Here is a 15,445-nt window from a genome sequence, read left to right as displayed (position 1 = left end):
CAGTTTACAGCGTTTTACAGTCTTTCTTGTGCTTTTGTACTGCTTTTCTTTTTATGCTTATCTACTGCATACACTTGCATGTTAAAAAAACAAAACAAAAACAAAACCAAAACAAAAAAAACAAAAATTTCAAACAAAAAAAAATATACCTCACGACATTTCAAAATATAAGACAACTCAAAACTTAGTCACAAACAGAGAAGAAACATTTATTTTACTTGCCAAATTGACGAAAATGACAATGGCACAGAAAATGCTTGTACAATTGTCTATGACAAAACAAACTGGATTTTAGTCAAGTTTGCAATTAAAAAGTTGGGAGAAGTGTATATGCAATTCTATTTTTTAGCTTTTCTCTGTTCAATTTTTCGTTCTGCTCTACTACAAAATATTTATCTTTTTTTCTTTTAATCTGATTTAGCTTGTTTTCATAATTTGTATCTCATTTGACAATTGATTGTTTTTAATCAGACTGCTTATATTTGCTTTCCAATTTTGCAGAAATAAATATACTTTGAATCAGGGGTGGAGAAATTTTTATCGTTATAATTAAATGTAGAATTATCGAAGTGATATTAACCACTGTTTGTTGTGCTTCAAAATTCAAGTTCTTTGCGATGATAAGATGTGCTTGTACAATTTCAGTCAATGGAAAGGATTATATGGTCATGGCTGCAATGATTATACCCTCTTTCTTAAAGCTTTGCCTTGATAAATCTGCTGAAATTTACGCTTACAACACATCCTAGCAGTTGGAGGTAGAGACTAACATTGTATGTGAGGTGCAAGTTATTACATATGTATTTTTCTTCTAAGACAATTTGAATTGTTTATTGTACTCCATTCAGATTATAAATCTCAACTTTGAATATCTGGTTGATGCATATGAACAATATTGAAATGCTTTGCATTTTTTCCCTTCCCAATTTTAGGATGAAAAAGATGAGCAATAGGTCATCCAACCTATCGTGTGATTTAGCAATATCTTTGTTGGGTAATGTGGAGACTTTATCCACCACAATTTAATTAGCATCCTAATTAAGAATCTCACCTATCGCTCACCTATCTTCCCACCTACCGCTCACCTACCACATCACATTTATCGCTAATCTACCTCCCACCTATCATACTCCTGGTTTCTATAAATAGCCTCTTATGACTTGTTATAAGCAAGTCAGGTCAAGCCAAGTCCTCTAAGAGAGAAAGAGAGAGGAAGGGAGATAAGAAAATAGAGATTTTCTTGAAAACGACGAGGTGTTCGATGGTATAATTCCTCAAAGAAATAAAATCCTCTGCAGCTCCGTGGACGTAGGCAAACTTGTCGAATCACACAAATCTTTGTGTCTCGCTCTGATGTTTTTTTCTGCATGCAATTTTTCTCGTTCCATTTTTTACTTTATTGTCGTCGTTTTTCACAACAACAAATATCCATTAAATTTAAAATGTAAGTTATCATATATTGCAATACCAAAATTAACGTAGGCAGAGAAAGAGTTGTATTGTTATCTTGGATAAGGAAATAGATGGATAAAAAATGAAATAAACCAATCAAACCAAAAAAATCTATTTCAATGTCATTCAATCATTGTTAAACAACGAAGTTTCTAGAAATTACATTTTTTTCATTAAAAGAAGGATATCAAAAATCTCACCAAAGAGAATTATAAGACAAACTAGTCACCAAGCTATGTTTAAAAATAGTGACCTAATAATTTATATTATAAAATGTTATGCTTTCCATCCTAAAATTTCATGAAAATTTATAAATTTTATAACATCAAGAATATGAAAGGTCAGTGGAATATCAAAAGGGATGTAAGTGCCTGAAAAATTATAGTCATTAATATTCAAATTGGTACATGAAATTATGTGTTTAAGAAATTCATCATTTGTTACATGACATTATAAGTCACTTTGAAAAACTTATTCTATGTTTGCAAAACCTTACAAAAGTTTTGGACAAAACCAATCTAAACCTTTAAAGGAAAATTATCTTAAATAACTCCAAATGTTAAGATGAACCAATCTCAAAACCAGTCTAAACCTTCATTGATTAGCTAACACATCGAACTCCCACCTTCAAGGCTATCCGAGTTTCTTACCAAATGAATGACTAAAAGCCTTTGACATGGCCTACCCATGCATGAATGCATAATATGCTTCAAAATTTACATAGAATGTGACAAAATTTAATACAACATACAAGCATTTGTTCTCTTTTTTCCTCACACTTAAAACTCTAACACAATAAGAAAAAATAAAATAGAAAATGACATGATCACTTAAACATAAATGATTTCTCTCTATGTACTAGATTTTTCCCCTATAAAGTAAAAAAGCATCCAACCTCTTTATCAATTTTTCAATATTTTTAACCCATTTTACATTTTCTTAAAATGGGTTTAAGTTTAATTGAGTGGAAATGGATTTTAATAGATGCATGAAATTCCTTTGTTAAAATTAGTTCTTTATTTTTTTATTGAAATATTGATTTTAACAATGATAGTTTATAATTAAAATCAATTGTAATCAAGGACTTAACCTTTTTTTATTGCTAATTTAAGATGTACTATAAACATTATAGTTAGTTTTTATAGGTCAACTTAGATCAATGTAGGGCGACTCGATCATACCGTAATGATAAAAGATAGATTCGTGTAGATCATTATAAACTAGCCCAAAGTTTGCATAAGCTGAACTACATCAATATGAGCCCACCTAGTTCATCATAATTTTCTTAGATTAAAAACATCAAATAGACCCTGATTATTGACATACCATTGTTTTAGTCATAGAGTTTATAGAAGTGTCAAACAGTTTCTAAACATTTTAAAAAGCTCTAGTAGTCCTCTATTGAGAATATTTCAGCCATAATTTAATTAGTATGGGACTATTTTGATACTTCCATAAACTCTGATACTAAAACGACATCATGTGAATAGTCTAGCACTATTTTGGCATTTTACTAAATTTTTTTTTTATGTACTCACTATAGTATTCCTAAACCATCCAAAACATTATAAAGCCATGATCAAAATATCACTTTGAGGGACATTTTTTATGCTTAATCAACTATAATATAATTGTAGAACCTCAATGCCTTCTTTCTTTTCACTCTCTCCCTCTCTTTCTCTCTCTTTTCTTTTCGACTAATGTCTCGCTAATCATGCAAGTAAGATCATAACATTGTGACAATTAACTCGAATTTAAAACTAGATTCGAATTAATGCGGTGATTTTTTTGATATAGTTTACATACAGATCACTCGAAAATATTGATATTTTCAAGTTAATGCAGTGTTTTTGTTGAATTACCGAACCAATATAATATATTTTTACGTGTCACGATCAAATTATTAAAAGTTTGGTAAAAATGAAAAATATGTGTTGGGAGTTTTAGAGAATTTCAAAAATTGATGAATTTGTGTATGGTAAGCTTGAGGTGATCTCTTTGTAATTTCCTCTTTTTCTTAATTGAGTATATGACGAAGGAAACGGTTCATGCAACCACGGATTTTCATAAGTTTATTTTAAAAAAATAATAAATATTTTATCTTTAAAAATATGATAAATATTTTGAATATCTCAAACTTCAAGTACAAGAGCCAAATTTGGCATATCGAGTTTTGAATTTAGCTCGAATATCGTTAATCATTTGAAAATTGATTCGAATTTTATCTCAGATTGAAATGAACGATCCAATCTACGAGCTATAATTTTGAACCAATTTTTTTTTAGCCGATTTTGAGCCCACTCAATTCAAAATCAGATCATTAACAGTATTACGTGATATGCCACATTGACAACTAAGGATGCGTTTGAGGCAGTTCTGGCTTATTAATAAAACAACCGTGAAGAAAAATAATCAGATTTTCAATTTTTTTTTTCTTTTTAAAGTTGAACACCATTTAAAAAGTAAGCACCACACCTAGTCATGACCGGTGAAAAAACGTAACTTTCAGCTGCAACTTTTTTAAAAAGTTTACCCAACTACATAAAACTGAGATGTAGTAGGCACATCCTCCCTAAACAAACTTAAAAAAGAGAAATGAAATTTTACATATATCGCATCCGTTATTCAGACGTAGCTTTGAATTCGACTTAAGAATAACTCTAAAAAGATAAAAAAGCTGGCATCCACGACGTGTCAACACAGCGCATCAGGCCGCCATGCATGCAAAACGCGTGGCCGCGCCCTTGTCTTTATTTTCCTGACACCTGTTTTATTTTTTTCTTTTTATGGGCGGATAATTTTGAGGATATTGCTGTTACGATAAATGTTCACGTTCTGATCAACTTAAGTTATATGAGATAAGATATTGTGAATATAATGAATTGTCTTTTTATTAGATGTCTAATTATCGATTATTGCTTTCTTCAAATTAAATTTTATATTGATGGTTAAAGTTTCAAATTTTAAAATGTTTTGATTAAGGGTATGTTTAGGACAGCTTGTGTTTATCCATATAAACAGTTTATCCTAAAACCCGACATGAAGACGGTTCGACCCGCGACCTGCGTTTAGTGTAAATGCCCAAATATGTTTTCGGATAAGCTACCGACGTATTTTTCAAAAGTTGAGGCGGCGTTCACACTTATAGGCTGCCGCAAATAGGTCCTAAGTTTTCTAGGAGGTTTAGAATGTAAATTAGCATTAATTAGGAACATGCCCATTGAGGGTGTATAATGTAATGTAATGAAAATTTGACGAATTAAAAATTATGATCTTCTTATCCATTAAGTTTGATTATACATGCTTGCTTTTTTTAATAAAATAAATTAACTTTCATTTTTTTTATATCTATTTTAGTTGACTTTAAATCCAAATAAGAGTTAAATGTTAAACTAAATCAAACATTTGGCTTACATTAAATAAGATTTATCAAATTCAATAAACCTGATCTTTATGTGGACCCTTAAAGGAGCCGATACATGACGTGGTCATCGCGTGATTGGGTGGAGAAAAATGTCATAAACAAAAAATCCAACATCGGCTAGGTGTAGGGCCGAAGAACAGTGTTTAAGTCCCGGGCTGCCCATCACCCCGAAAAACCTCTTTTGGGAGGTGACAGATAGCAAATAAAATATCTATCCTCCTCTCAATCAAATTTATTAAATCCAAATTTACCTTGCAAACGAAATCGAAGGAAATATTTAAGAATGAAATGCGAAAAAATTTCATGTAAGTGAGCATTGGTTTTTTCTTTTATGTTTAGGGTTATTAAAGCAAGTGAAACAAGCAAAAAAATAGAACTCACAAATTAGGAGAAAATTTTACGTCTGGATAATGCACGTCCGAACAGTCAACCATTAGGCACCACGTCGTATACAAAGACTTTTTCCCAAAATAGGTCGCACAATTCATTAAAAAATTAACAAAAAAGATTTTTACATAAAATTCACCCAAAATATTGAATTTAATATTTTAATCATAAAAAAAATTTAAATCTAGCATTTTATTAATTAAAATTTTCATTTAAAACCTTATGGGAAAGAAAAAATTAAAAAGCTATATATTTAAAATGATTGGTAAATAAAAACCAAAAAAAAAAAAAAATCATGAAATTGTAAAACGATAAAAGAGAGAACAGTTCTCGTCGCGCTTAAATAAGAGAGACGCGTGCCAGCATCCAAAGAGTCGGTAAATCAACATCTTCTTCTTCTTCTTCTTCTTCGAGTCTGCTCTCTCTGGCGAGTAAGAATGGGAAAATTAGGGTATCTAGCAATGAAGACGGATCAAATCAGCAGCGATCTCATTAATTCAGATCTACGTGAGCTCGGGATGGCTGCCAAGAACCTCGCCGATCACGCCTTCATGCTCGGAAGCGGCCTCGGATTCGGAACATACTTTCTCAAGTTCTTGGCCTCTTTCGCCGCAATGTGAGATTATAGTTCTTGTTTGTTCTTCTTCGTCTCCGCTGTTTGATTAGGAGATTATGTTTTTCGATTGCGAGTACAGCTACTTGAATGAGAACTGTTGTTCCGAGCAATAGTCGCCATTCGAGAAATAAATTATTGCATAAAATGGCAGTAGAGTATGAATTACTGATTTGTGATTGTAGTTATGTTCTTGTTTCTAGTGGCGGAATCATGATTGTTATGTTGTAGAAGCAGAAAAATTTGCCTAAAAGAGAATCTCCATTATTCTCACAATAACCCTTAAATTGAAGTCTGTGGCTGTATCTATAGGTTTCCATTATTCTCCCAATACCCCGATTTCCACAAGAAATGGAAATCGAAGGCTGTGGCTCTGAAATGCGATATAAATGAAAGAAAAATTGTGGATGTATCAAATTCTTTTGGATTTGCTTTTCTCTAATAAGCAATCCGGCACGTGGAAACATAGATTGAAGCGTTCTTTCCGTTAGAGTATCCTTTGCATTTCTCTGAAATTAAATGATCATGCGAATGTCTTCTAGTGTATTTCTTAATCTGTTTTTAAATAAAAATTTATAACGTCTCATAGCAATTTCCCTAACATACATTGTTAATTAGTTCTTACCTGACATGTTCATCATGTGGGATATCTGCTCTCTGAAAGTTTGGCGGTTGACGCTGTAATGTTGGATAAGATGAGCATGGACTTTACTTCTAATTTTTCTTTTTAAAAAGAAAAAAATTCAACTTACATACCATTTCCCCTTCTGGACCCAAAAAAGGTAATTGTGTTTTGCTCACAAAATGCTTTCATGAAATTTTCTTTTGTACTTTTCTTTTTGTCATCGTGTCAAGTATATGTTCATTTCTTTGTTTTAAATAGTACCGATTACTAGAGTTAATTACACGAAGTCTGCATTAGCTACGATGACATTTCTTTTTTTCCTTTTTATTCATTATGGCATCGCTGAAAGTCTATGTTGGTGAGTAAAGATTCCACATTGGCGTTCCTCAACATACAGAGCCGTGGCATATTTTTACCACTGATAATTGGATCTAGGTCGCATGGCGCTCATAATGTTGGTGTGTCAGCCAATTTTTATTTATTTATTTGTTTTTACTTCTGAATAAATGGTTGTTTGGCGGCTTACTATTAACAGGATTTAGCCATGAATTTAACTTAAATCAAGCCAAACATAAAAAAAAAATTATTAAATATCGTGTTTCATCATTTTTGTTTTTTGATGTAATTCTTGATTTAGTAAATCCCATTGAGAGGTGGATTTATTCCGCGTGAACTCCTTGACTGGAGTTGATAAATCCGGATTTATCGGATTTGATGAATCTTATTTAATTTAAATCTAAGTTGCAACTAAACACCACGTAAGGTCGAATGTTATTTCAGCTAGTTAGAGCAAACTGATATTATATTTATGTTGCCTTACTTTTTAATTGTAAAAATATAAATATTAATTTGATAAGCTGTTCTTTTTATTCCCCCGTGTATCAAAGATAATGGTCTTGGTTGCTGAAGCTCCATTTAGCATGTTTAGGAATTGGCTTTCCATACAAGAAGTTTGTCGTCAAAAGTTCTGCATGATTGATGAAGAAACTTGGGCTCTATTTTGTTGAAAGAGAATTGAAAAGGACAGTTCTCATCTGTATTTATCTTTTAGTTATTTTTATCAATATTTGAAGTTCATAAACCTTTTAAGTAGGCAATATTTTCGTTTTGAAAGATTGCCTTTGTCATCATGCTCACAGCTAACTATACATTTTAACAATGCCTACTACGATTGTGATAGTTGTGAATGAATCTATTGAGATTATTCTAAATTTATATGAATGTGTTTTGTCTGAATTTTCAATTACAGATATTTGTTGATTTTGGACCGGACAAACTGGAAGACAAATATGCTTACAGCTCTTTTAGTTCCTTACATATTCTTGAGTCTTCCCGCCAGTACTATTTTCTTTCTTGAGAGGTGATTTGATGCCCTTTTAGATCTCTACCTTTTGCTTTCTTGTTTATTTAGAAGCACTGACAATCTGTTCTTTCTTCATGATAGAGGTGAGGTCGGAAGATGGATTGCCTTTATTGCTGTAGTGTTGCGTCTCTTCTTTCCTCGACACTTTCCAGGTTCCTTTCAAATTAATCATTTGAAAACTGCTCATTAGCACTGCCAAAATATGAACTTGTCTGATAATGACAATATTTTTAAAATAATAATCTAAATGACAAAAAAATCACTTTCATATGTATGTACATATCTCACACCTAAACTTTCATATTTACATATATAGCACTTTGGTGCTTTATATCTGTGCATGAAAAAGGGTCTTTCACTTTTAAAAGTAGCAATAGTGCTATTTTTTATGTGATATTAAAGATTTGAGTGCTGTGTATGTAAATATAAAAGTTTAGGTGTGAGATCTGTAATTACATAACCATAAATTTATAACAGCCCAAGCCCCTCCTTTGAGGTGCTCTTACTTGGCAGACCATGTGGCTAGTGCACTTATTTTAATTTTTCTTTTAATATATTAAGACAGGGATTTATGCTTTAGTAGTTGGAGAGGTTATAAATTTAAAAAGAAGCATACACCATGATCTGCTTGTGCATATCGTGTTGCCCTCTATAGGGTGACTGTTCTAAATTTTTTTTAACAAGTTATTTCATATTATTGTTTATAAATTTTTTCCTTCATGATTAACATGATTGATATTGGCCTTGAACACAACCATATTTGAAACATCAAGTCCTGTTCAGCATGTATTGTGATCATTGATATGGATCTTGTTCAACAATCAACAAATTGAAATTCAAGTCTGTATGTGTTGATTGCAGTCATATGAATGAATCATATCGTTAGGATTTTTCAAAGACATTTGAGGTAGTTTTTGGGTAGTTCTAGCATCTTGTGACCAGAAATACTGATGCATGTCCTAATTTATGAAGTGCTAAAGCCATATGATGTTCCTTAAATAATTGGATGACTTGCAGATGCGAATCAATCCTTTAATATTAAATTTTGTTAGTAATGGTAACCCGTCAAATATTGTTAAAAAAGGTTATTGTTAAAGATTCAGAGAATATCATCAATTTTTTCCGATGCTATCTCTAGATGAATGGTATGTAAGAAAAAAAAATGCTGGCATGCAGGACAGGGAGACATATATAACTTATGTGCACTTCAGGAATGATTTTAAAATAATCCATCATGTTTTTTGTTTGCGTTCCAAATTAGCTCTATGTTATTTTTTAACAAAATAACAATAGTAGTCCTTTAACATCAAGAATGCCCCTGGCAAGATATGGATGAATCCTTAGTGCATCTTAAGGTGGGAAAGGGTATTTGAAATAGAAACGTATTCTATAATATCTTCCACTTTGTTAACTAAATTGTTAAGGTAGTTATCTTTTATTCGAATTTTTCTTATTATTATTTTAATCATTATTGCGCACCCTTGTAATTTGAGTTACTTTTGAAATCAGAGTTGCATGATATTGCTTGATGTTCTTGTTATGAACTTTGAGAAAATTTAGAGCCCATGACCCAACCGTAAAAACTAGCAATCATCAAGTTAAACAAATTAAAGCAACGACAAAAAAAATAAAAAAGGCATCCCACAAAAGTATTATAGTGATTTGAATATTTGAAGAATAGAACGAGGAGTGGGGGTTCTTAAGTTGTCATTGTTGGGAAAATTGATTTTAGTGATTGTTTTTATGATAACATGAAACAAAATGAAATACAATCGTCCAAAGGTGTGCAAAAAATAGGATAATTCAATAATTTGTATCAAATCAACTAAATTGATTGGTTTGGTTTTCTTTGATTTAGATTTTGGTTTAAGCTTGTAGTAAAACTTAAATCTACCAAATCAAATAGATCAAGCATAAGACAAATTTTAGAATACTAGAATTTGAACATTATAGCCAAACAAAATCTAAAGATTAAATTTAAACTAAACTGGCAAACTGGACTTGATAATATTATAAAATCGTAGTTACTTTTATATGATAAATCCATCCCATTTAAGATCAAGAATACGACATATAATTTTAGAATACTAGAATTTGAACATTATAGTCAAACAAAAGCTAAATATTAGATTTAAACAAAAATGGTAAACCAAACTTGTTAATAATATTATATAATCTTAGTTATTTTAATATGATAAACCTATCCCATTTAAGATCCAACAAAATAACTGGTTTGATCTTATTGTGATTGGTTTATGCCAGCCTAGATTTGGATTGCTTGATCATATACAGATTGAGTTTATGAATGAGTTTGATTTCCAAGTAATAAATCAGTTTGTTTACTTATTGAGTCGAGTTGTAACCTAATCCATTGATATGCCTAAATCTAGGAAATACAAGGGATTGCCAATTTTATAATAGTAAGGAAGTCAAAAGGGAAGTGGGCATGTGTATTGAATTTACCAATCTTAACAATACCTTCCCTGCAACCTTTTACCCATTGCTGGCCGTCAAGTGCGTTATAGATCATAAAAAATTGTTTAGAACTAAAGAAAACCAAACCTAGTCAAATTGCAACCAACATACCATTTCCTAGGGGCCTTTTTAGTATCATTTAATTACTTATGTAATTTTTATTTTATTTTTAAAATAAATCAAGTTATTTTTATTGTGTTTAATGTGTTCAAAATATGAACTCTCTGTCATCATATCTCATCGATCAAGTTGGTTTATCCCACATGTCATTGGATTGTCATGTGTCCCATGACTGTTATTTTTTTGCCATCATTATTTTTTGGTCGCTGCTATTTCCACCATTGGCTGCCATCTGCCATTTTATCTACACCACTATTGCTATCGCCACGACCATCAGATGCTTCAGCACCTTTCTCCATCACTACTATCGCCAAGTAAACAAAAAATATAAATCCGTTAGTCCACATGGTCACTATTTTTTTTTTAATTCTTAAACTATAAGATTAAATGGTTTAGTTTGCTTTGTTTTAAGTATTGGTCAGTTTTGGATGAATTGAAATGTGCATACCGCTACTGCTTTTGACATTTTTGGAAATGAGTCCCACTCATTTCATCTAAAGTTCTTGCTTTCAACCCAAAAGGAGGTTTCTAGTGTTTGCTAAGGACAAGAATGTTATGAGGGAGATGAAACCCTGGGATCGCACTGGGATGTGGTAGAGTAAAAAATGTCTTTGGTGTGAGTCCTGGATGCGCGCGGTGAGGTTTGTCGACTTCATTCATATCAGTCGAGAGCTTCAAAGGAGTGCAAAGGAGCAAGAAGAATTGGGCAAAAACCTTTGCCAACTGTTGAAGAAATCCGTAGGTGTCTGATTGCAGGCAGGATTTAACCTTTTTATCATTTATTAAATCTGGATTTATTAAATCCACCTCTTCATTGGGTTTTATTAAATCCGGATTTAAGAAAAATTGAAGGCAAAATTCGGACTTCAAATCCGAAATTTCATAAATCAACGGAACTTGCCCACTTTTATGTTTGGCTGGATTACTTATATTCGGCAATAAATCCTGTTAATAGGCGTTACCAAACACCCTTTTGTTTGCCATGCTAACCTAGTCACCCTTTGAAGATTTAGGGTCAGATTGGGCATAGTGGTTATCAATCTGTTTTCCCAACCTGCTCGTCCACAATGCTACCTGACTTGGTTTGAAGCCCGGCTTATTTCAGATTATTAAACATCTTAGCTTAAACTTCTAAAGCTTTTTTACTTTAAATTAAGCCATTTTACATTAAATCAAACAACTATAACAAACTTTATATCTTGAATTGGTGATGCTAGATTGGTTGGAGATGCCTGGATCTTTGATTCTTCTGCTCGTCGTTGCCCCCGGCTTCTTCGCCAACACAGTCCGAGGTGGAATATTAGGAGTGATCATATGCCTCATCATCGGCTGCTACCTCCTACAGGAACACATCCGCGCATCCGGCGGCTTCCGAAATTCGTTCACAAAGACCAATGGGATATCCAACACCATCGGCATAGTTCTCCTCCTCGTCTACCCTGTGTGGGGACTCATTGTCATCTTGATTTAGATTCTGTACTGAAAGTCCGTCTCCTTGCAGTGTTTTGTTGCTTTGTCATGAATAATTTTTGCCTCTGGGCTTTTGCAGCTGTAGAAACCTTGTCTGGTCAATTGGTTGGTGGTTGGTCTTGTGCTGTGTGGAAATTTGTATTTGTTATGGGCTACTACGGTTAAGGATGTGAAAAATGTTTCATTGCTATGTCTTATATATCGATCACTGGTGCATAGAATTCTTCATGTTCTTAATTAATCATTTTGATTCATTTGGCAGAATTTGATTTTTTAATATGACCAAATTAATTAATCTAATTGAGACAAGATTCCTGATGTCTTGAGTAAAGAGTTATGGCTTATGGTTTGATTTAATTTTGACCTTTTTTATGTGTTTGGCTCGATTATAAGTTATGTGTTCGCTTGATGGGGGCAAATTAACCCATTTAACCTGAGTCAAAACTTCAACCAAATGTCATTGATCATGGTTGAACCATGTTAAAGAGATCTTAAGGGTGTTATGTGGCCAACTGATTAGATCAGTTAAGATTTATGGCTAATTTGGCTTGTATGACTGGATTTAAGTGAGTCAAGTGTGGCAACTAGGTGCGTTTAGTCTTAATTGATGAGTTATTTCTTATCACGTTTCAACTTAGGATGTTCTATTATTAACATAGATTCTACTTACGGTGTGTTTGAGGCAGCTTATGTTTATCTAGGTAAGTCGTTTATCTGGAAACGCGGATCAAGAGTTCTAACCGCGTTCCACATTTAGTGTAAAAAATAAACTGTGTTTTTAGATAAGTTGTTTAAACGCAGTTTCCAAAATGTTTGAAAATGTCGCCGTAACAGATAAGCTGCCTCAAATGGAGTCTTAGGCTTGTCAATTTGAAAATTAATATTTACTTGATAAAATCGACTCTTTTATGGTTATTTCTACTCAAGTTCAATTAGTGGTTAGGCAAACGAATGGTCATCCCAAGGAAGCTAATTGGAACCTATAATATTTATAAATTAATTTTAAAATGATTCTCAAGATATAATGTTTGGATTGGTTGAAAGTCTTAATTGTAAATGGATCCTTGCTACCTAATGTACAAAACACAATATGTTTGATTGTATTTTGGCCAAAACATAGCCTAAGGGTGCTCTTAAAGGTCTCATTGTACATTATTAATTTAGGGACATCCTAAGGGAAATTCAACTTGAATTATTGAGATTAATTGATTTTAATTACTTCAATGTAGTCCAAATGAGATTCAACCTTTGCTAATAACCAAGTACAATTGTTATGCTCATGGCTTTGATGATCTAAATTTTATAAAAATGAATTTTGCTAAAAAGTATGGGGTTTTTTGCATGTTGCCAAATATCTCTATGGATTTAAGGCTGGTTTAATCTTAGGTTAAACTAGTATCTCATAACCAAACCTAGAGTATCTTAGAGCTTATTATATTATGCTATAAGGTAATTGAAATAATGAGAATGTAATTGACTTCTATCACTACTCAATATATATCCATTAGGAATCTATTGTGATTAAGCATACTATACTATACTAAACTTGATGGATGATAATAATTTGGATATCAACATTTTTTGCGGTCAGCATTGATAAATAACTAGAACTCATTTATAATGATGCAATACTTATTTTAAACTCTTCCTTGCAATAAAGAAGGATTAATATCAAATAACATATAATAGGAGCATAATATATGATTTTCAAAATTAAATCAAGGTGGAGTTGGTAAAGTGATAATCCAAAGGAAAGACACCTCGTAATATGAATATTTTCAATTTTTTTATCATTAATGACAATATTTATGGAAAAAAAAATTCATTAATTACATGTTAGTAGGGCATAAGTGGGACTGTAATCGGGCTGAGTCGAGCTTAGTATGTCATGGATAGGATTTGGCTTGGCTGAATCATAAGTTGTTCATGTTTTGTTTGAACTTGAGCTGAGTCTTCACATGTGTCTGTATTTACATATCTCACACCAAAACCTTTATATTTACATACATAAAACTTTTAATGCTTTAAGCTAAGCATGAAAAGGAGTATTTATATTTAAAAAGTGATAATAGTTCTATTTTCGACTTGATATTAAGGATTTGAGTGCTCTGTGTGTGTATATGAAAGTTTAACTGTGAGATATGTAAATTCATAAGAATTGTGTGCTATGTATGTAAATGCTCCTATTAAGCACTTGATTTTTTATTTATTTTATTTGAACAAGCCAAAAATTTTAATGAGTACATGATTTTTTATATAAAAATAAAAAATTAATTGGTACTTAAGTTTTTATATAATAGTAAATAAACTAAAAACTCAAATGAGAATTGATTTTTTTATTTAAAACTAATAATATATAATTTTATAAATCTAAAGAAATAAATAGTTAAATATATTTCAAATTAACCTCTTGTTATTTTATACAAGTAAATAGAATAGCATATGTGTTATAAGTAAGCTTTTTCCCAAATCAAATAATAATAATAAGTAGTAACTAACAAGTTCATTTAAGTAAAAAATAAGAAGAAATTGCATTAAATTTATATGCATGTTGATATTGAATCTAATATGTTATTATTAAATATATAATTAAATAAATTCTTGCTAATAAATTATTCTTTAAATAATCTAATATATAAGTATAGAGCGTTTAATAAATTACTACTTGAAAAACAAGTACGCTTGCTCGTGAACATTAGTAAATGAGTTAAACTATGTTTACATTTGGTTCATTTAACTTCGAGTTAAAAAAAAGTTCAAACTTCCTTATTTACTAATTTGAACAAACATAATCGAGTATTAGTCGAGCTGAGCTTGAGTTGTTCATCAAATGCATTGACAAACATGAATATAATTTTCACAAAAAACTAGACATTCTCATGGCCCCTCTAAAATTTTGGGGTTTAAGATTATAACTACCTACTAAAAATATTGATGGTGTTTTTAAAATAACTTATTTATATTTTCATAAAAAAAAATTCTTAGTCTATCACTATCTACCATACATTTAACTACAATGTCATCATTAATTTTAGATATGTTGTCCCCCAAATTAATCTCTTTAAGTTCAATAAAAAATAAAATAACATAACATTTCTAATAAAATGACAAGGGAATGATAACTAGACAAAAAAAATATGTTGTCCCCCAAATAACCATGATGAGGTTGCACAAGCAGGCTTTGAATGAGCTTTGAATTGGAGTGATGAAGACTTGAAAGAGAACACATCCATTTTAAAGAAAGTAGTATGTTCAAGCACAAATAGGTTTGGTAAGCAAAAATATAAAAAATAATATTTTTAATAACATTTTAAATAATTAGATTATGTATATATATATATTATCATGCACGAATGTTGATGCATTTTGATCAAGAAAGTTTCCATATTTAAATTCAAGATCATATGATATATTTAATTTATTATTTAATATAATAATATTTATGGTTTATTATCTTATCACGTCTTCATTAATTTTAAAGTTAAGTGTAAACTGAAATCAAGTTGTTAAAATGAA

General features: G+C 31.2%; 1 protein-coding gene across 1 annotated transcript; it reads left to right on the top strand.

Moving 5' to 3' along the window:
- The first annotated feature begins 5,626 nt into the window (after positions 1-5,626).
- Positions 5,627-12,170, top strand: LOC110032489 (cold-regulated 413 plasma membrane protein 2). Its single transcript, XM_020736139.1, has 4 exons — positions 5,627-5,879; positions 7,751-7,861; positions 7,946-8,016; positions 11,677-12,170. Exons 1-4 carry the CDS (start codon positions 5,701-5,703, stop codon positions 11,928-11,930), a joined length of 615 nt encoding a protein of 204 aa, XP_020591798.1. The 5' UTR covers positions 5,627-5,700; the 3' UTR covers positions 11,931-12,170.
- Positions 12,171-15,445: the final 3,275 nt, after the last annotated feature.

The sequence above is a fragment of the Phalaenopsis equestris genome, unplaced genomic scaffold, assembly GCF_001263595.1.
Source record: "Phalaenopsis equestris unplaced genomic scaffold, ASM126359v1 Scaffold000951, whole genome shotgun sequence".
Classification (NCBI taxonomy): domain Eukaryota; kingdom Viridiplantae; phylum Streptophyta; class Magnoliopsida; order Asparagales; family Orchidaceae; genus Phalaenopsis; species Phalaenopsis equestris.
Note: the sequence above shows the minus strand (reverse complement) of the source record. Positions and strands in the feature narration are given on the sequence as shown.

What these genes read in the sequence shown, in the direction of transcription:
- LOC110032489 (XM_020736139.1), top strand. Translation starts at nt 5,701, where the DNA reads ATGGGAAAATTAGGGTATCTAGCAATGAAGACGGATCAAATCAGCAGC. An exon ending in TTGGCCTCTTTCGCCGCAAT is followed by an intron (nt 5,880 to 7,750) that starts GTGAGATTATAG and finishes TTTCAATTACAG; the next exon opens with ATATTTGTTGATTTTGGACC. An exon ending in CTTTCCTCGACACTTTCCAG is followed by an intron (nt 8,017 to 11,676) that starts GTTCCTTTCAAA and finishes TGGTGATGCTAG; the next exon opens with ATTGGTTGGAGATGCCTGGA.